General features: G+C 46.6%; 1 protein-coding gene across 3 annotated transcripts in view; it reads left to right on the top strand.

Annotated features, from left to right (window-relative positions):
- The window catches only part of LOC144160889 (uncharacterized), a 153,694-nt gene that overhangs the window by 35,817 nt on the left and 95,426 nt on the right, over positions 1-22,451 (top strand). For all 3 annotated transcript variants that reach the window (XR_013320426.1, XM_077691995.1, XM_077691994.1), the window contains exons 2-3: positions 21,093-21,172; positions 21,704-21,793. Coding sequence is in view for 2 of the 3 variants with exons in the window: in XM_077691995.1 (XP_077548121.1) it covers positions 21,093-21,172; positions 21,704-21,793 (170 nt within the window). In the remaining variant the exon portion in view is untranslated. The remainder of the gene's footprint in view (positions 1-21,092; positions 21,173-21,703; positions 21,794-22,451) is intronic.

Genomic DNA, 22,451 nt, shown 5'->3' with positions numbered 1-22,451 from the left:
ATTAACATTAAGGTCACCGAAAACATCACTTTCCCAGAGGCGCGGAAGAGGTTCGCCTCTTTCCCTCTGGGGAGGTATGGCGAAGCAGCTCACCGGGGGCGGAACGGCGTCTGGTTTCGGCGGGGACCCAGCACCGCGAATCGAAATTGGTCCCGCCCCCCCCCCCCCCGGGTTCCTTCTGGCAGCCCAACCCTCCTCCACACCGCTCGCTGGGCCAGCAGGGTTTGTGGTGGCAACCACGTCAGGTGGGAGTGATGCTGCATCCTCCACGTCCGCTCCAGCGTTCCAAACCACAGGCGAGGGCGCAGAGGAGATAGAGACAGAGGAACCAGCGGCAGCTCCTATCCTCACCACACCGCCTGTGCCATCCGAGGCATTCCTGAAACCCTCGATGGTTGTGGGTTAGTCAAAGCGCGCCCAAAAGGGTGCGCGGTCAAAGGAGACTGACAAATCAGGCACTCCGAGTACATCAGAGGACGAAACGGATGTCGGACCGTTCTTGTCTGCGGTGCACCGCAAGGAACGTGTTCCGACGCCAAAGCCTCCCGACAAGTCCAAAAAGACGAGAGTCACAGCCCCGAAAGACTACACATAAACATACACACTCCATTAGCTCTGAATTGCTTTTGTTTTACCTTAATTTCATGTGTGTTTTTTATAATGAAGATGTGTTCTTGCAAAAATCTGGGGTATGCAATGGGTCTAAGGTGGCGCCAATATTATGTGGTATTTCCGAGGAAAGTTGATCGGCTTTTGGAGGAAGGCTTGCCAGGAATGGTTGTAAAAGATTTCAGGTAACACATCATAATGGGAAGACAAAATATCCTTCAATGGAACTGCAGAGGCTTTCTGAATAATCTTGACGACGTGTATGAGATTCTACATGTCAATCAGCCAAGTGTATTGTGTGTCCAGGAAACACATCTGAATTCCAAACACACAAACTTCTTGAATAGTTACTTGGTATACAGAAAGGACAGTGATGGCTGCACACACTCGTCTGATGGTGTGGCCATAACCGCCTGAAAATCCTTAGCATGCCACCCTGTCACCTTGATTGAGGCTGTAGCCATCCGCACAATAATTTTTAATAGGTTGATAGCGGTATGCTCCATTTACATTCGTGCTGATTATGCACTTTCGAGCTCTGACTTCGAGGCGCTGGTTGATCAGCTTTCCGAACCGGACATTCTAACAGGCAACCTAAATGCACACAACTCTTTTTGGGGCTCCTCCAGAACGGATGCCCGAGGTCGCCTGATAGAGAAATTCCTTACATCTTCAGGAGCATGCTTTTTCAACAATAAACAGTCTACATACCATAGCATAGGACACAACAATTACTCATATCTTGACTTGGCGATTGGCTCCGCAGTTCTCTTTCCTCTTGTCGAGTGGGGTGTGGGCACTGACCCATATAGCAGTGACCACTTCCCCACCTCACTAACATATATAGGTAAAGGCCCATGCAGTCCATCTACCCACAACAGATTCAACGAAGCAAGAGCTAACTGGAATACATTTACAGAGACATCCAAACTACACCACACATCCATAGGACACCTACACATTGAAGAAGCTACCCAACTGCTCACGTTGCACATCCTCGACGCCGCCGAAAAGTCAATTCCCCGCGCCTCTGGTGCCCCGCGCATGCAGCGGAGGCCGTGGTGGAATCAGGACTGTAGGCGGGCGCGAGAGGCCCAGAACAAGGCGTGGGGTATCCCTCGTCGGTAACCCACGTAGGGTAACCTCATTTTGTTCAAACGGGTCAAGGCGTTAGGAAAACGTGTGCGCCGCCAGGCAAAACGACAGAGTTGGTGTTCCTTCATAAAATAATTAAACTTCTACAAAGACACACGGAAATTATGGATAAGTATACACAAACTCAAAGGACAACAAACACACAGCGTGCCTTTGGTCAGCACAACAGGGGACACAATCGAAGACCAGGCTGACACACTCGCAGAACACTTCCAACACGTCTCCAGTTCAGCACACAACCCACTTTCATGAAACACAAACAAACGGCCTAAAAGAAACCTATAATAGATAACAATAGGTCAACATGTTCTTAAAAATTCAGTTTTCACTGCATGAGCTGAGGGCTGCTTCGAGCACGTGTAAACCCTCAGCTCCAGGCCCAGACAACATAACATATACAATGATACAACACCTACACGCAGACACAACTGAAGCACTTCTAAATTTATATAATAAAATATGCCTTTCGGGGCACATTCGACACTCTTGGAGGGAGACCATAGTAGTGGCTTTCTTGAAGGATTGAAAGGAACCGTCGTCCCCCTCAAGCTACCGTCCTATAGCCTTGACCAGCTGCCTGTGCAAGCTCTTCGAAAGATGATAAGTCGCAGCTCGTGTACTTCCTTGAGTACCGCGGTCTTCCCGAGAGCTGCCAGGCAGGCTTCAGGGTGGGGCGATGGACGAACGATCAACTGGTAGCACTTGACTGGTAGCATAAGCAGTACTGTTTAACTGTCTTTTTCGACCTCGAGAAGGCCTACGACACCGCTTGGCGTAATGGGACCCTTAGTGACCTCAAGTCATTCGCTGTTTAGGGTAACATGTTGAACACCCTTGTTAGTTACTTGTCAGAGAGAACGTTTCGAGAAAGAGTTGGCTGTGCACTCTCAAAGGTTCACGTCCAATAAAATGGCGTGCCTCCAGGTGGCGTGTTGAGTTGCACTCTCTTCATTGTAAAGATGAACTGCCACCGTAAAAGCACTGCCACCAACAATCTCTTATTCTATGTATGTAGATGACGTGCAGATATATTTTAATACATGTAATACGTCAATATGCGAACGTCAAGTCCAGCTCGGCGTCAAGAAACTTGCCGGCTGGGCAGACAAGATTGATTTTAAATTGAATTCTGTAAAACGCTCCTGCGTTGTGTTCTCCAGGAAGCGCGAGGTCCAGATGGACCCAAACATTACTCATATTAGCATGTCGCTTCCCGTAAACAAGGAGCACAAGTTTTTAGGTGTGGTGTTTGACCACAAACTCACATACATCCTATATATCAAGAAACGTAAGCATAAATGTCTGAAAACAATGAATTTGAGAGAGAAAGAGGGCATGACCAAGTAACGAAAAAGAAAAACTTAAAAGACGTTTCGGCTCCCGCACCGGAGCATTGTTCACAATGAAATTTATTGCAGAGAAAAACGGCCTTAAGTACGCTTTAAAACATGACGTAGGCAGCGCGCATACATTTGGTGCAAGGTTCCGATGTTGCGATTGAGGGTGTTAGGCGTTGTCTGTATTATTGGCGATTCTAAATTTAATCTTGCGGCCAAATTCTTCTCCGTAGTGATGATGCGTGCATTTTTCCAGTCTATCTCGTGACCCGACAGCTCTGCATGTTCGGCGAGGGCATTCGACACCACTTTTTTCATCCTCACATCATAGCAGTGCTGTTTTAGGCGCTTTTGAAAGCAGCCCGTCTCGCCCACGTACACAGAGTTGCAGTTTCCACAAGGGACCTCATATATCACTCCGGGATATCTTTCTTTAGGAAGCTTATCCTTTACGAGGGTCAATGTGTGTCGCAGCCTCTTCGATGGCACGTGTGCCACGTGCACTACATAGCTGCGCAGAATACGAGCCAATGCTTCGCTTGTGCCAGGGACATAAAGAATGGCAGCCCACTTCTTTTTACCGGCACTGGGCGTTGTCTGCAGAGCCATCCCTCTTTCCACGGAGGAAACAAAGGCGTCAGGGTAGCCGCAGCCGGACAGGTCCTGACGAACACTCTTAACGTCGTTCGCCACGTCTTCTGGCCTTGTGCAAATAGTATGGCTGCGTCGGATCAGAGAAGACACTAAAGAGCGCTTGTGTGAGGCGGGTTGAATGGATCTGAAGTGGAGATAACGACCGGTGTGGCTGCTCGTCCGGTACACGTCAAATTCGAGGTCGGGTCCGGAGCGTTTGACGAGCACGTCTAAAAACGGCAGTTGTCCATCGATCTCTTCTTCAACAGCAAACTGTATGGCCGCATTCATGCAGTTGAGGTGCGTCGTGAACTGGGGTAACACGTCTCTACGAATTATGCAAAAAGAGTCATCTACATAACGAAGGAAAATTTGAGGTGCCGGAACAAAGGAGGCCAGTGCACAGCAATGAATATCCTTACAATGAATATCCTTAAGGTTCTCTCCCACCAATCCTGTGGGGCTGACAAAGAACTCCTACTACGGCTCTATACTGCTTTGGTTGGTTCTCGCTTAGACTATGGCAGTGTGGTATATGTGTCGGCGACGAAAACAGCGTTGCGAATGCTTGATCCAGTGCTCCACTTGGGACTACGGCTTGCGTCGGGTGCTTTTCACACTAGCCCTGTCGAGAGTCTGCATGTCGAGTGTAATGAGTGGAGCCTTGCGAACCAACGGACGTACACGGACTTACTTTACGCTTTTAAAATTTCATCGCTGAATAACCATCTTTTTATACTGTCTTTAACAGCACGCCCACATCTGTGCTGTTTGTAAATCCCCCATCTGTTCCTCTGCCCTTTTCAGTTAGAGTGACAGAGCGAGCCTCGGATCTCAGCGCTTCGTTTTTAGATGAGTACAGGTCACCCTTTTCAAACATTTTACCGCCTTGGAAAGTTCGCCCTGTGTCCTGTGACCTTTTTTTTATAAAACTTGACAAAAATCGGGTACCGCGAGCGGCAATACTGCAGCACTTTCTGTCTGTGCACTTTAAATACCCACTTGCACAATTTCACAGTGACGCATCTAAAACCTCGACTATGGTCTCCTGCGCTGCTCAATGTCCGAATTTCAATGCAGCCAGAATCATGAGCATGCACACAACAATTTTTTCAGCACAAAAGTATAGAATTTTACTAATTGTAGGACACATACTTGACACTCAAATTCCGCAGTCTATCATCTACACATGTTCCTTGAGTGTTGTTCGCGACCTATCATCGCATACACCCCCCAAAAACCACATAGTTAATCTTGTATTCAACACCATCATGTCTGTGTATGCGCAGAAGCATCAGCTGCTCCTCTGCTGGGTCCCAGGACACGCTGGGATCGCTGGGAACGAGTTGGCTGATGAGAAGCCCGCTGCTGCTGCTCTCAAGAACACTGTAGACATAACAACGGTACCATATACAGACCTAAAGCCACACATAAGACAACACTTGCGCAGAATATTGCAAACCCACTGGAAGGAACAGACAGACAACAAACTACATTTAATGAAGCCACACTTGGGACGGTACACAGCTGACTCACACAACAGACACACGGAAGTCGCCATGGGTAGGCTGCAAATAGGGCACACCCATGCAACGCACTCGTATCTGCAGATGGGATCTTCTAGGCTCCAGTGCAGCAGGTGCGGAGAGGCCCTATCCGTAGTGCACATACTAGTCACATGCAAGGCACGTCATACAACACGACACAAACACTTCAGAGAACTCTACAGAAAACATATTCCCCTACATCCATCACTGTTTCTCTGTGACGATGCCATGGTATCCGTGAAACGTGTGTTTGAGTATTTGTCAGACGTTAAGTTTTTAAACCTCATTTCCTATCACGCATAATCAAAACTGGCCCCATACACCAGCCATCACCATTACCTTTACCTGATTTTACTATGTTTGGTTTACACGTTTTTTTACCCACCTTTTTGTGGTAAACACTTCACTTCATTAAATACCCTTTTTTCTGGCGCTCTTTCCCCTTAGTCGGCCTTGCGACATAAAAACCCAACCATCATCATCATCAGTATGGCTATGGGCCTATACGAGTCGACTTTATCCTTCGGACCTCCGTCATAGAGATGCTTAAGGATAGCAGTTTTTAAATTGTTAGGAATGCCTGCGTCATTAATAAATCCATTAGGAACGAAAAGAACATCCGACAAAACATCGACGTTCCTGCAAAGCGTCTCTACCCATATTTCATCATAACCAGGGGGCTTATTAGTTCGGAAACTGAACAGTATAACCTCAGCTAGGATTTAGAGAGGCAAGGCAGAAACGCCGATGAATGAACGAATTTATCAAGTGAGCAAGAATCAAGTAAAGGTGATGTATTATCGGGAGTAATACGGAACGCATGATTAAATGTGCCCGCCACAGTTTCCGCATCCTCCGAAACCGCTTTAAAGAACGGGGGATTACTTGTCTTTACACGCAACCTGTTAATTAAATACCATGTTTGCGCTGGATTTTTTGCATACATGCTGAATTTCTGAAAGAAATGTGTACGCTTGGGAGATCTTAGAACAGCCACTACTCTGTTGCGAGCACTTTTGTATTTCACGCGTCGAGCTTCATTTTTACGTGCGCGCTTTACGCGCTTCTATAGGCAATCCCTACACGAAATAGCTTGCATGATGTCCGCGGTTACCCAACTGTAATCTTTACGCCGCTTCCTGATCATAGAACCAGTACTTGAAGCCTGGAACCGTTTAGGATGATCCCATATGCCTGCGTACACTGTTCCATGAAACGGGTTATCCGCTATCAGAGACGACAATTCTAAACTGGCAATCAAACTGTCAAGCATATTTTTATTTACTAAAGAAAAACAGATATCTCGACAAACAGGTACCCTGTCTACCTGATAAGTAGGAGCAGACGAACTAGCAGGTATTCGACATGCCACAATGTAATCGTCCGCCAACCTTTGAGCGATGAAGCAAGAAGAAAAAGAGCAATTTTCGATCCCTTAAAGCAATATGATTTAAACAAGATTGAACCAGTTTCACGCGGACAACCTCTTCGCGAGTGACAAAATTGACTAGACTTTGAAGGGTAGACGAACAAAGCACTTTTGGAAGGGCCTCGACGGGACGGCGATCGGTTGCAGAAAGCCAGCGGGTCGTGTCGGCGGCATTTTTCGTCGCTGGCACTCACGGCAACTCCGAACGTAGTGGGTGACGTCGGATGTAAGGCGGGGCCAGAAGTACTTCGCATTGATTTTTGCAATAGTGCGAGCTGTGCCGAGATGTCCGGAAGACGGGTCGTCGTGGCACGCTTCCAAAATTTCGTCACGGAGCTCTGCAGGGATGACAAGTAGGTAATGCGTTCTCGTTCCGGGTCTGAAATTCTTTTTCATGAGGACTGAGTTTTTGAGGCTGAATGCTGGCAAGTTCCGCTTGAACGACATAGGCACGGTGACACTTCGTCCTTCGAGGTAGTCGATCATGACGCGCAAGTCGGGGTCGGCACGCTGCTGGGCGGCTAGGTCGCTCTCCGTAACGACTCCGAAGGACGCGCTGTCTTCATCGCAGTCAAGTGGTGGCGGGTCGACGGGGCGCGGGACAGGCAGTCGGCGCCGGAGTGTTTCCTGCCGGATTTGTAGACGATTGTAACGTCGAACTCTTGCAGGCGCAAGCTTCACCGCCCAAGACGGCCAGAGGGGTCCTTCATATTGGCGAGCCAACACAGCGCATGGTGGTCTGTGACAACCTTGTATGGTCTACCATATACGTATGGGCGAAATTTTGAAATGGTCCATATAATTGCGAGGCACTCTTTTTCAGAGGCTGAGTAATTTTTCTCCTCCTTCGACAGACCACGGCTTGCAAAGGCGATTACTTTTTCGCCAGCGCTTTGCTTTTGGACGAGAACGGCACCCAAGCCTATATCGCTAGCGTCGGTGTGCATTTCGGTTTCGGCGTTTTCGTCGAAATAAGCGAGCACGGGAGGGCTTTGCAGGCATTTTTGCAGCTCGCAGAATGCCTCTTCTTGGTCGTTTTCCCAGCAAAAAGGCGTGCTATCCTTTGTCAACCGTGTGAGTGGCTCTGCAATGCGGGCGAAGTTTGCGACGAAACGCCGGTAGTATGCGCACAGTCCGAGAAATCTTCGCACGCCCTTCTTGTCTTTCGGCCTTGGGAAGTTCGCAATGGCCGATGTTTTTGCCGGGTCAGGTAGGACTCCCATGGCGTTGAGGACGTGGCCCAAGAACTTCAGCTCCTCATACCCGAAACGACACTTTTCAGGCTTCAGCGTTAACCCCGATGTACGAATGGCCTCGAGTGCAGACTCCAACCGTCAAGGTGTTCGTCGAAATTCCGGGCGAATACCACAACGTCGACGAGGTATACGAGGCAAGTGTGCCACTTCAGGCCAGCTATCACAGTGTCCATGACTCTTTCAAACGGTGCTGGCGCCATACACAGCCCAAAAGGCATCACCTTGAACTCGTGTAGGCCGTCGGGGTTATAAATGCAGTCTTCTCTGGGTCTCCCTCGTCCACTTCAATTTGCCAGTAGCCGGTCTTCAGGTCCATAGATGAGAAGTACCTCGCGTGGCAGAGGTGTTCAAGGGCGTCGTCAATTCGTGGCAGGGGGTACACGTCCTTTTTGGAGATCTTGTTCAATCGCCGGTAGTCAACGCAGAAATTTAATGTGCCGTCTTTTTTCTTTACGAGTACGACGGGCGCAGCCCAGGGGCTTTTCGATGGCTGTATAATGTCGTCGCTGAGCATGTCGTCGACTTGAGTCCGGATGGCTTCCCGTTCGTGTGAAGAGACGCGGTACGGTGACTGTCGGGTAGGTCGGGCTCCATCTTCGGTTATTATTCGGTGCTTCGCTAGAGGGGTCTGACGTAGTTTTGCGCTCGACGAAAAACATTCGCTATAGCGACGCAGCAAAGCCAATAATTTGTTCCGTTGTTCTTGCGGTAGCGCCAGATTTACGTCGAAGGGGTGCGGAAGATTGAAGGTGTAATCGGGTGTGCGTTCAAAGTCGGCGACCGCGATCACGTCAGTTGCTTCTTGCGTTTCTTCGAGGAACGCAATTGCAGCTCCCTTGTTTAAATGCTGGTACTCTTCGGTGAAATTAGTGACCAAAACGTGAGATTGCCATTGCTTAAAGTGCGCAATGCCTCTTGCGACGGAGACACCGCAGTCGAGAAGCAACCTTCGATCACTCTCTACGATAGCGTCGATGTCAGAAGCAGCATCATCGGCGATCATCAAGCTTGCGCGGGGTGGCAGGGTGATGTGATCGTCGGCGATCCTGACAGCAGCACGGTGATCGGGGTTCGGCTGCGGCGCCGTGGAGTGATCGGAGGAAAAAGTTATCGACTTGGTCTGCAGATCAAATATTGCGCCGTTGTCCGTCAAAAAGTCCATTCCGAGAATTACGTCGCGGGAGCAGTTAGGCAAAATAACGAACTCAGCAGGGTACGTGGTGCCGCCTATGGTGACGCGTGATGTGCACGTTCCACTTGGTGTTACGAGATGGCCTCCTGCTGTGCGCATATGTGGACCGTCCCATGTTGTCGTAGCTTTCTTCAGCTTCGACTCGAATGAGCCGCTCATTACCGAGTAGTCGGCTCCCGTGTCGATGAGGGCGACTACCTCAAAGCCGTCGATGGACAACTCGACGTCGGACGCCGCTTTCCTGGAGTTTTTGGTGCGTCGGGGCGTTGTATCTCGGCTTGTACGTGTTGACGGTCGGGCACCATGCGGCATCATTCTCGTCATCTTCTCAGCGGCAGGCTCTGTCGTTTCGGGTACGCGTCGCGTCGTGTCGTCGTCGGGTTCGGGAGTCACGTCCGGGTTAGATCGAGTCGTTGGGCTGCAGGTAAGGTGTTCGGTGCGGCCATGCGTCGATGGAGGGTTTTGGTTTTTTCGCCGTTCTGCAACTTCACCTACAGAAGTTGTTGCTTTAAGTTTCCCCCGCGTGGGCTGGGGGACCTTCCACGTTTGAAGTCAGCGGTGTTATGGCGGTTTGGCGACTGGTACCGGTAGAGCGACGGCGAACGGTTGAAGCGGGCAGGTCCTCGGTTCGTGTTGGACAGGTATTCGTCGATCTCAGTAGGGCGCTGGCCAGGTCGGCGGCGTGGTGCGTCGACGGAGAATCCTCGCAGACCAAGCCTCTTGTAAGGGCAGCGACGGTAGATGTGGTCGGCCTCTCCGCAGTGGTAGCACAGCGGGCGATTATCAGGCATTCGCCACACGTCGGTCTTCCTTGGCGTCTGGTATTGGTCTACAGGGCGTGGGGCGGGCGGCATAGGACGGCGGTATGGCTGGGCCTCTTGATGACGGGTTGGAGCAGGGTGGGGTTGACGAAGAGCTGCGGAGTAGGTTTTCACTTGGGGCTGACGGGGTGCTTCTGAAGGCAAAGAAGTTCCGAGCGCCTGTTGAACCTCTTCACTGATGACGTCAGTCAGAGAAGCCACTTCAGGTTGCGGCGTTGTTGAAAAAAGCTTCTGAAGCTCCTCCTTGACTACTGCTCGAATGGTCTCGCGCAATGTACCGGAGCTTCCAGTTGCGGCACCGATGGTCTCCGAGAACAGCGCGCTGACAGGACGGTCGTTTGCCTCGTTCGAATTTCTAGCGTCTTTTCCATCGCGGCCGCCTCAGACGCGAATTCAGCCACCGTCTTCGGCGGGTTACGGAGCAGACAAGCAAAAAGCTCTTGCCTCACTGCTCGCATCAGAAACCTGAGCTTCTTTTCTTCGGCCATTTCGGGGTCCGGATGGCGAAAACGTCGCTTCATCTCCTCAACGAAGATCACGACAGCTTCGTTGGGGTGCTGCGTTCGAGTTTCAAGCAAAAGCGCAGCTCGCTCTTTTCTCACAACGGTAGTGAAGGTCTTAAGGAACTCCCTTTTGAATTGAGTCCAGTCGGTTAAAGAACTCTCATGGTTCTCGAACCAAGTTCGAGCAGCATCTTCTAAGGAAAAGAAGACATGCCGGAAAGTTTCTTCGTCGTCCCACCTATTGAAGATGCGGACGCGCTCCAGCTTCTCCAACCATTCTTCGGGGACTTCAGCGGGGGCTCCCCGGAACTATCGCGGTTCCCGGTGCTGCTGCAGGACGATTGGCGACGTTGTTTCTTGCACCATGGTGTTGGTTGCAGCGTTCCTTTTCTTGGGCCCTTCTGGCATCATCCGAACTCGGGTAGCAATCCTTGCAGTCGGCGGCATTCTCTTGTTGGGCTGGCTTGGCGGCTTCCAGATGTCGTAGAGAGCATAAAGGGTGAGTACCCCGCACCTCACCAGATGTCACGAAGCCAAGGACGACGCAGTTGTTATGAAGGAGAAACAAGTTTATTCGAGCGAACTTGTGCTCCCCTAACAACTCAAAAGAATACAAAGGCGGCGAAGCAGCGGTCAACAAAGTGACTTGCGTCGGCGCGCGTCGCAGAATCGAATGCCGAGGCGTCTGGTCTGCAGGCTTTTTATCTTTCGGCGCGAGTGCTTCTGGAACCGTCGATTCACATCCAGAACATTGTAGATCACAGACGATTATTCTGGGCTAGCGACGTTAGGGCGAAACAGTTTGCTTATCTGAATGTGATAGCCCGTGCGGCATAAAAATAAAGAATGGAAGACCCGCTTTGCTTGGAACGCAGATAACACAGCTGGGCGTGGCCCGGCAGTAAAAACAAACAATAAATAAGCAAGCCCATACATGCTACGCGGCATTATACATAAACTAGATAGAATCAAAAACAAGGCTGTCAGATTTATTTTCAATAAATACGACCCAACGTCAGTCTCCGAATTGGTTGCCAAAGCCGGATTGAAACTAACATCAGAAAGGAATACAATTGCCCGTTTGTTGTTCTTCTTTAAGATAGTTAACGGTCGGATAAATATCACCACAGGTGAATACTTAAACTCCTCTTCCGGTTACTCTACCAGACAACGTCCCAAACATAATGCCGTTCCTTTCCAGCCCAAATATAATGTTTTCATGTATTCCTTTCTTCCGTGCACTGCCAAAGAATGGAATGAGCTGGACAGTAAAATTATTGAATCAACCAGTATTGAGGAATTTGAAAAATTGATATCTGCCTAGCTATGCTTGCTTTTTTTTGCAGTGAAACCTTTTCCATGTTGTTTGAAGTGCATTGTTCTGTGTTCTGACTTCGGTATTGTACTGTTGATTTTGTTCTTGTACCATGTACACCCACTCTGCTATGGAGCAGTATTGCTAAATAAATAAATAAAAAACGTGTGGAGCACCTTACTATAGCAGACTATAGGAACACGAAGGGAAAAGCCAAACCGAAACCACATGTGAGTCAAAATGCAAGTGCGAAATAGAAGCTCGGTGCGCTTGAAGCAAGAACAGGTACGAATCACTACCACGCGAAAGCGTCAACTCGCAGGAGCGCGTGAGCAACGGCAAAGGAATGCCGGTAATGCGCGCAAACGCAGCGCGTGTGATAAAACGCACAAAACCACGGAGAACGTAAGCAAATAAATAACGCAACCCAAAGCGTTCATTTCCGACTGTATTCGAGGATCATCAGATCTATTGCAGTGTAAATTCATCCCTGGTGCGGCGAATGCGCGTTGGAATAGCTTTGCGAATACTATTAGTAAGGTAGCAAGGTTCTTATGGAAAAAGTACAGCTATGCCATGCGCATGTACTATTTGTTAATTTTTTCAACCCATTTGGCCAATCAAGCAGACCGCGTGTGTCGTGGTTTAGTGATCGAGGCTAGCGTGTGGATAGTGTTTCTTCATTGTTTGCTAATGTTTCTTTCGCATTTTGTCAGCCGCGGAAACAGCATGGTGCGTAAGGCAGGCTGACGTACGCACATTTCCGTTTTTTTAATTTGATCACGCTAGAGCACTGCGCAAGCCACAATTCCTAGGCCCGGCTCCAACCCGAAAAATTTTTAAATATAAGCCCGAGCCCCGCCCGTACCCGGCAAAATTTAATAAAAGAAACCTCAGCCCGTCGGATTGTTTTGAAATATCAGCCCGCGTTCGAAAGACTGTAAACATGAGTCGGGAAAAAATTGGCCTTTTCAACCTGAAAACGTAATATTGGACTTACAATTTTTAAACTTGGACCGAGCTTTCTAAATATATAACCTGACAAAGAAAAATGAATTTTGGGGAATATCGACGAAATATATTTTGAACAGAGCTCCAGTGACTTTGCGCTTGGATTTTTGTTTTCATTTAACCTAATTCAATGAGCTACCTTTTTCGTATCAAAAATCACGAATTTGCGGTGCATGACTATAGGACTTCAGACACTGCATGCATGCGCCGGGCCAGCATGATACAAAAAAAAAATTGTTGAAGGCCGAGCCCCGCTCGGTCCCGAGAAAATGCGTCCCACCTTGCCCGGGCCATTTCAGTGCACTAATCCACACAATACACACGATATGCTTTTAATAACTTCACTCAAGGCAGCGAAAACGATCAACATTCAAAACTGTAATTCTCAAAAACCATCTCAGAAACCATCTCAGCACCATATGACGCACTTTATTTATTTATTTATTTATTTATTTATTTATTTAGTTCGTTAGTTAGTTAGTTAGTTATTTATTTGTTGATACTGCTAGCTTCAACTCTGGAGGCTGTTGCAGGATTGGGGGATACATCAATAATAGGCGTGCTGTTTTTAAACTACTCACGAAAGCAGAAACAAGGGTCAAGGTGAAAACAACAATATCAGCCAAACAGCTACACACATAAACACCCGGCCATTCAAATGATACCAACGAGAAGCGCATGAAAGATTCAGCAATAGGGAGTACAGAACACATATCAAGAAAGATTATTTAGCAAAAACTTAGACAATTTAGGAGCAAAATTATCAAGGTATGAACTAGTAACAATTTCATTAGGAAGACAATTCCATTTTCTTATTAGACATAGAAAATAAGAGTATTTAAAGGATACATTGTGGAACCTGTACTAAATAAGATGTTTCTCGTGTTTTGTTCTTGTAGACCTGGAAACAGATGGAGTAATGAATTTCTTACAAGGTATTTTTAGTCCGTCATGGATTAGTTAAAACTAAAATTTTAGGCGTAAAATTTTGGCGCGTTAACCTATTGTAGGTAGCTCAGCTCGTCTGAGTACTTCCGTGGGAGAGTCATAGCGTTTATATTTATTGTAGATGAAACGAATGGCCCCCCGCTGGACATTTTCTAGTTTAGCAATAAGGTGTTTTGTGTGAGGGAACCAGCAAATTATACTATATTCCAGGATCGGCCGTACAAGCGATTTGTAGGCAAGTAATTTTGTATCAGGTGAGGCCGTACAAATGAACCTCTTAAGAGAGTATAGCGAAGCAAGGGCTTTGTTGGTTACAAATTCTGCTTGTTTATCCCACTTTAAGTAGTCGGTTATAATTATGCCGAGGTATTTATAGTCCTGAACCCTGTCTTATTGTGTTTGCTGAATTTCATAAGAAAAGATTAGTGGTTTTTTTTCCTACTCACTGTTATGGCGACGGTATTTTGTGCATTAATAGACATTTGCCATTCTTGGCACCAGCATGTTATTTTGGAGAGGGCCTGGTTAAGTGCAATCTGATTGTCTTTGCTACAATTACTTTATAAATCTTACAATCATCCGCGAACATGCGGACTGGAACATCAATATCGTAGGCAATATCATCGATATACAGAAGAAACAAAATAGGCGCAAGAACCGAACCTTGGGGCACTCCTGCGGTTACTTCTAAGATGTCTGATGATTGATTGGCACAATAAACAAACTGTTGTTGATCAGAGAGGTATGAAGCCAGCCATTTAAAAACCATTCCGTACCCCAAGAAGTTGTGTAATTTACAAAGTAGCTTAGGATGCGATACGCGTTCGAACGCTTTCGATTGGTCGAGAAACATTACGTCTGTTTGTCCTCGGTTATCTAGAGTCAAAGCTAGATCGTGTATTATTTCTGTGAGTTTAGTTACCGTGGATAAGCCTTTTCGAAAGCCATGTTGATTTGGATTGATTAGTTCATGATCTTCAGAGTAGGCAATTATGTGCTTGAGGACTATGTCCTCTAAGATTTTTTTCTGATGCACAAGTTAAAAAAATGGGTCCGTAGTTTGAGGGATGACGGCTTTTACCAGACTTAGGTACCGGTGCAACTTTAGCTATTTTTCAATCCTTAGGGAGCATACCCAAATCTAGTGACCTTTTGTATATTAAGAGCAAGTACTTTGAAACCCACTCCGCGTACCTTACCAAAAAAGCATTAGGTATATTGTCGGGGCCACATGATTTCTTAGGATTGAGGTTAAGTAATAAAGGAAATATTCCGGATTCAGTTAAGGTAATTTCATCTATTTGGTGGTTTGTAGCTTGAGCTGGCCGCCTTATTTGCGGGCCGTTTCCGTTGCCTACGCTAAATACTGACTGGAAGAACTTATTAAACATGTTAGCTTTATCTAAGGCTTCACTAAGGGGTATCCTATTCTGATTATTTTTCTTAGCATTGAGGTAACGCCAGAACTTCTGGGGGGACGGACGTTATAAAGTTTCTTAATGTTACATTAGTATATTTGCGCGTTGCTTCTTCGATGACAGCTTTTAATTTGATGGAAAGTTCCTTTATTTTTGGCGCATGGAAGGGCAAAGCACATTTATTTTTTAACTTGCGCAGCCGACAGATTTTACGCTTTAAATGGATGACGTTTCATGTAATCCAAGGGTTATTTTTCCTGACTTGTTTTACTTTTTTGGGAACATACGTCGATAAGCAACGTTCAACGGTACTTTTAAAGAATTTCCAGAGCGGGATCATTTCCAAAGCAGGATCATTCTTTATAACGGGATCAGTTTAAAACTGTACAGTTTAGTACTACACTGGCCATTCATTAACATAATACAATTACCATATTACGAATGCACAAGTTCATTAAAAGTGCTTCCCACGTCTCGCAGACGCAAGATATTATGAAACAGTTAGGAATTCAACAAATGAAAGCAGGGTAAAACAAATTGCAAATATAAAATCTTTGTAGCGATCACATCCATCTATTAGGGGTGTAGTCCCACAACACCCTATCGCACTATCCTTTCAAACCGCATGGGCCATGGCCCTTCGGAAATAAAGACCGCCGCAAGCATATGTCCTCTCTAAATTACAAACAAAAAAGACCCAATAACATTTAAAGATGAGTGTAGTGCAAGCTAGGCTACTCTTGCAATTACACACTCAAACATATCATGTGCAGCAGCTTAAGAAACATTAAAACCGAGCGTGAACCACTCAACAGCAGCATAGCGGCAAGGCACGCCACCTCGGGATCTCCTCGATGATGATGATGATTATTACTGGCTTTCCCTTTGAATCGGGGTGTCGGTTGTCAGCAACCGACTTGCCTCTTTTATAAGGTTTACTTGCCCTACTCTCAGCTAACGTATAGATTTGCTTCCTCCGTTCCAACTCCCCCTTTTTCCTCTTTTAAACTCATCGCCCCCACCCGCGTTTTTTCTCCTCTCGCTTTTCTAAATTCTCATCCGTATGATTACTCCGCCTTCGTACCCATGCCTTCCCTACTTTTCCTCCACCACCACTCCAGTCGCAACTCCGTCAGCTCTATGGCCTTGAAGTTGAGGTTCCCCCTTCCCCCAAATCCCAAAGCTTCCACCAGCGTCATTTCCCCCTCACCCCGCGGTTGCCGTATCTTTGTTCAGCTCCTCGGGCGGGGCACACCAGCGCCACGCGGGGCGGTTAACATGTTCGGCTTCGAGGGCGCTATGGGGAGAAGGCGGCGCTTATTCCACTACCCAAGTATTCTAGTTCACTATACTCTATGCTTTGTTGCATCAGTGAGGGCTGCGGCTACGGCTGGCTACGGCTTTAGTCGGCCTATATAGATGGCGTTGGTTGATGCCAGCGGACGAAGCGGATGAAGCGAAGTAAGATACATCAAAACTCAATCATTTTGGTTGTAATAATGAACATAATTTATTAACCGGTTAAGATTTATTAACAGGATAAAAATTAGTACTGTATTAACCAGTGGTAGCAGCTTCCAACTTCAGCTGCTTCAGCACGGTTCTTTCATGTCGTGTTATCTCACATCATTTTCTGCACCGTTCGTTTTTCTACCCTCGGCGTGGCTACATAGTATGTGCGCTGGTTCTCTTTTCTTTTGCAGCTGTGCAGCGTACTTTCGGCGTTTTCTCGCGTCGACGTCGTCGCCACAAATCCATGGCTACGCGAGCTGACGCCCGAGCGACACCGATGTGTACGCTCGCCAGATATCGGCGTCGACGCAGCGTGAGAGAGCATCGGAAAGCGTGGGACAGCGTTCGTCTTTGTGTTGTTTGGGGTCGTTTCTTTCAGCAGAAAACAATCGATTTATTTTTAACTTGAGAGAATCGGTTGCCTTGAGACAAATTGCAAGCTATTTCTGTTTGCAAGCGCTCATCCATTTGTTGCTTGTTCGGCTTTCATCGAGGAGATCGGGGATCTGCGATAGCTTTGTGCGAGTAAATACGGGAGCTCTGGCAACATCTCATCTAGTAGAAGCGTAACGTGACGTGTCTGCAAGATCGGTGCGTGACAACAAGCGTTATCAACGCCAGGATTCTAGCGCCGCATTCGATTCCATTCGTAGCTCCCTTGGCTTCCGCAGGGGAGACCGGGGATGTGGGATAGCTTTTCTTGACTCACATAAGGGACCTGTGGTTACATTGCTTGTAGCACTAGCATTATTGTCCTCGGTTCCAAGATCGGTGCACTGGAAACAAGCGTTGCCATTGCTCAAATATCTTAAATACGACCAAAACAAAGCACACCCAACACTATTTGCGGGCAGCCTCGTTTGGTACAGCCAATTCTCCGAGTCTCCAACTCTCCTCGCATGGTGAAGCGGTTGAGTACCGGGCTTTTATTTTGAAGTCCGTGGTTCGAATCCTGAAAAAAATTCCGCGCATTTCCCCGAGGGGAAGAATGTGAAAGTGCGAATGCACAGGTTGAATTTGCGCGGTTCGGTAATGTTCGCGAAAGAGAGATCACACACACACACACACACACAACTACAAAGAAAGAAAGATGCATTTATTCACAGACACCTATTTGTGTTGTCGTTGTACTTGATTGCTAGAGCGGATCTCAGCTTTGAAATTTTGTGTCAGTACTCCTTTAAGCGGGTGCATTAGCCCTTCTCACGCCCGATTCCTGGCCAATCCCCCACGTGGGTATGTGCCATGTCAGCAGGAACAACAACAAGAATGAGCCATGGGGACGCGGCCAGGCAGCGCGCGCCCATCTCCCCCCGTTGCTAGGGAAGACGAGGAGCGCGCGCACCCGCAGCTGTTGCTATGCGGACGACGGCGGCGGACGATTCAGGCTCGCTTAAGAAGTGCATTCGCCCTTAAAACCGCAGTTTTTTTTTTTGCGGCGAGGGTTTGATCAGTTTTTTTAGATGCGGAGCGTCTTATGCTCGGGGGTATGTCCCGCGGCGTCGGCGGTGGCCCGGCGTCCGTAAACCACCGTTTCTTGGCCAATCCCCCTCGTGGGTACGTGCTATAGAAGAGGAACAACAACAACAACAACCACTCCGGTTGTGCTTGCTCTTGACTCCATGATTCTTCAGATGAAGTAGGATGGAACCAACAGCACCGTCAGTGAGTGTGCTGACGCAATTAAGTGAGAGCATCAGCGCTAACACTAACAGCAATTACACCCAACTACAATCCACGGAACGTGTATCGATCTCGTCTTTACCAACTGCAACGGCGACGACTACATACAACCGCTGCTACGAGATCCACTGACTGTGCACTTCAGCGATCATAAGGCCATCATACTCAAAGTAAGAAGACGTGCAAACCTAAATAACTACCTTAAGATACCACTTCAATCTCGTCTCACTCGCGTATTACGCATACAATAAGGAAAATTACACCCATCTCCCCGAAGGTAACCATGAGTAGGATATATGAGCATTACTGGGCTCACTACATTTCCACCAAATTTGGCTAACAAACATAATAGAAACGCCAAAGTAACCACTATGACGCTCTGCATCCTACTCATGGTTCCCTTCCGGGAGATGGGTGTAATTTTTTACAGGCTACAACCAAGGTGCCAGAGTACCTTGCCTTTTAACCTACAAATGACGCTTGACGGTAACCTCAGTGTCAAGGCAGCGCTGAAATTTGTTTTGCTTACACTTTGAATTGATGAACCTGCAGTCGGTACATAACATAAAGGAAAATCAAGAAGCAAGTAAAGCAGTTGTGCGAGGTGCGTCTTCGTTTATCATCCTATCTTATTTTGTTCAGATTTGACCGTGATGACTCCAGATACATTTCGCAGCATTTCAATATTTGCCCGCGAAAATACTTAGCAAGCAATGAATATATATGCCAAGTGATTTTCATTTTTGCTAAAGATAAAGTGTTGATAATTGCAGTTCAAGAACCGATAATAACTGCTCATAAACGACTTCAACAGTATGGCAGCGTCCAGCAACACCCGCCGACGCAGCGACGGCGCGACTTCGCCGGTCTCATGCGGTTGTTCGCCCTTTCCTGCGCGCCCGTGCGTTGGCGCCCAACGACGCCGACGCTCGCGCGACGCGTGATTTCGCGTCCATGTACGTGGTTACGGCTTCATTGTGTCTGCTTTATTTGTATTGATTCTCTTTTAGTTTTGTCATTGGTGCTTCAGCTGTTCGCCTACCGCCACGATGTGGATAGGTGTGGAGTTTGGTTTGAGCTTTTTTTCTAACCTACAATTTGGTTTTGATGGAAAGACACTTCTTGGGCTTTCGCACCTTTTTTTTTATTGGCTGCTAACAAGCCGTATTCTAGTTCACGAGTTGTGGTGTCTGGTTTACGGCGCTATTGTGCGTTTTATTTTGTTAGTCGTCGTGTTACAGCGAGCAAAATAGTAAACTCAATTCTGCTCCCGCGTCCCCGGTGTTAAAATTGTAAGTTTCATTTCTTCGTTGATTGTGTGAGCAGGAAAGTGGGAAAAATATTCTCTTTCATCGCAAGAAAAAAACACACAACCGATTTGCAACTGCAGTTGCAAAGCTGTCCTCACGACAGAATTATCTTGTTCGACTGTTGGCTTTTGTGTAGGCAGCTCCATGTATCGCGACATATTTTGCCACGGCAGCCGCAGCTGTAGTGACGAAAAGAATCTGTCGTCACGACAGCCGTCTTTGCTACTACAGCATTTTCGTCGTGGTCCTGTTGCAACGACAGACGTCACGGCAGCATTTATGGCTCCGTAGTGACTACAAGATTCTGTCGTCAAGACGGCGAGCTTTGCTACTACAGCATTTTTGTCGTAGTCTTGTAGTAACGACAGACGTCACGACAGCTGGCTATGTCACGGCAGCATGATCGCTGTCGTGGCGACAGGTAGTTCTGTTGTCACTACAGGAATGTTTGTCGTTGAGAAAATTGACTCTGTCGTTAAGAAATTTGTGTCGTAACAATAGATGGCTTTGTCGTACGACAGGACTTGTTTCGTAACTACAAAAAATTGTGTCGTACGACAGAAATTCTTGTTGGGTTTCTGTCGTATTCGTGTTGACATTTTCGACTGGGCTGCTGCATTTCCTTTGGAAATAAACCCATCTTACAATTTTTATTTATTTATTTATTCACTTATATTTTATTTATTTATATATTTATTTTGTGTATTGTTAATTTATTTGCGTTCTCTCACGACCATTCAGGTGTTACAGAGATGACAGGGTACACACTACGAAAATATTAACACTAAAGTAACAAGCATGTAATGGGTGACAATGGCAGACAATCTCCCGTTGTTCAGGCAAGAAGTGCAATTGTTAAAATTGATTGATCTTTGATTGCGACAACAGAGGCCGGAAGGTGGTTCCATTCCCTGCTGGTTCTGGGTACAAAAGAATCATAAAAAGGGTTAGTCCTGCACTGGGGTAGGCCAACTTTCAGGTCGTGGTCTATGCGAGGTGATAGGTAGCTGGGACAAGTGAAAAGACTTTCACTTAGGGTTGCACTTGTATAAAGAATTTTATGAAAGAGTGACAAACGAGATATTTGTCTATCGAGGGGCCTGTTATTTGAGCCTGTAATTTGACAAAACTGTTTTTACGAAAGTACGTTCTAACCAACAGAGCTAAATTTGGAACATTCTGTAAACAATCTGTTGCCCTCGTTGGTAAATTTTGCATTGGGATAAAAATGAGAAATAAGAATTGTATACATGTGGGTAAGATGATAAAAAAATAAAAGCTGGAGCACGTCCACATGGAAGTATCTACCTCTCAAAATGATATTAATCTATTCTTTGTGGTGCTTTTATGTCAGGCGTGTGCAGTGTGATGCTTTGTGCGGCTTGGTGTATTTAAACGTATTTTTTCCCACAGTGATGACAGGCGTTGAAGAATGCGAAAAAGGGTGCAATGACGATTACGAAATAGCGGACATATACTTTACCACCAATTGGGTGAGTTTTATTTTGTCTACCTAATCTCGTAATATTTGGAACACATTTGTGTCTCCGAACGCAATTACTTCTACGTTTACCAGTCTACTTCAGCCGGGAGGCTGAGAAACCATTTTATTGATGTCTACTTTTTTTTACCGACAGCAAATATTTGCTGAAAAAGTTCCGTAATCAAATTTTTCTCTAAAAACAAGTTTCAACCATTGCGGATGGCAGTATGTGTTCACAGAAAGCACTACTAGATATCAAGTTCAGATTTAAAAACAGTCCCCAGTATATCTGATAGGTTTAGATATACAAATTTAGAAAAAGACACGACACCTTAGCTGTATAAACAAAACACATCTCAATAAGTTGTTTCTATAGTGCGCAGAGGTCAAAGATTTTGGCCCATTGGTCTTCAACACATTCAGTGAGTTGGACTTTAAATCTTCAGATTTTGTCGTACATACCTACGGTAAATATATAACGTGAAGTGTTTGTGATTGGCACTGTGAAAGCTTGCGATGTCTGTGTTTTTTTTTTGTTTAGACGGGAACGGCGTTTCGTAACTTCAGTAAATGTATTAAAACGAGGATGACCATCGAAGAAATCGCTGACCTGTGTACAGACTGGAAAAGCGTGAGTTCATTTTAACTAGTCTACTTTGCAATATTGACTAGTAAAATTCAATAGGGGAGTACCTCAAATTGATAAAGCCAGTTTTGTTTTCCATCCGTTTGCTCGGTATTATCCGTGTTGTCCCACCCACAAAAGGGTAGGAGCTATATCTCTCACTCGGTGGTGGTAGATTGGATTCGCTATTTTCAGGGGGAAAACGTTGCGTACCCTTAGTTTTCATATTTAGGGCAAAAGCATTCGGTGCTCCACGGTGCGGACACAGTGCTGCGAATGCTCAGTAGTAAAAATGAATGCGGATATCGAGATAAAGTAAAACACATTTCAGTTCCAATGCTTTATTGAACCCGGACATCGCACAGAAGCATCAAAGTGTCCCCAGGTACCTACGACTTTGAATACAATCTGGGCGTTGGCGGTCACTAAATTTTTGTCTTGCTCAAACCGTCAGGGGCAAACGTGCTTCGTTTGTTTATATATATATCCGTTAATTACCAGGGTCGCATTGCAATGAGTAAGAGCAGTTGCCATCTGGTTCTAGGAACACCCGCCGAGGAGGCGAAAACGCTTTGAAAAGCGGCTGCAGAAAAGGATTAAAAGGCGTGAACAATGTAAAGAATGCTCGCACGACTATGAATCCCCAGCGGTCAAAAGCAGTCAC

This window comes from Haemaphysalis longicornis, unplaced genomic scaffold (assembly GCF_048455015.1).
Source record: "Haemaphysalis longicornis isolate Haplotype H1 unplaced genomic scaffold, Haemaphysalis longicornis Haplotype H1 scaffold_11, whole genome shotgun sequence".
Classification (NCBI taxonomy): Eukaryota; Metazoa; Arthropoda; class Arachnida; order Ixodida; family Ixodidae; genus Haemaphysalis; species Haemaphysalis longicornis.
The sequence above is the reverse complement of the archived record's forward strand: the minus strand, read 5'-3'. Positions and strand labels throughout refer to the sequence as shown.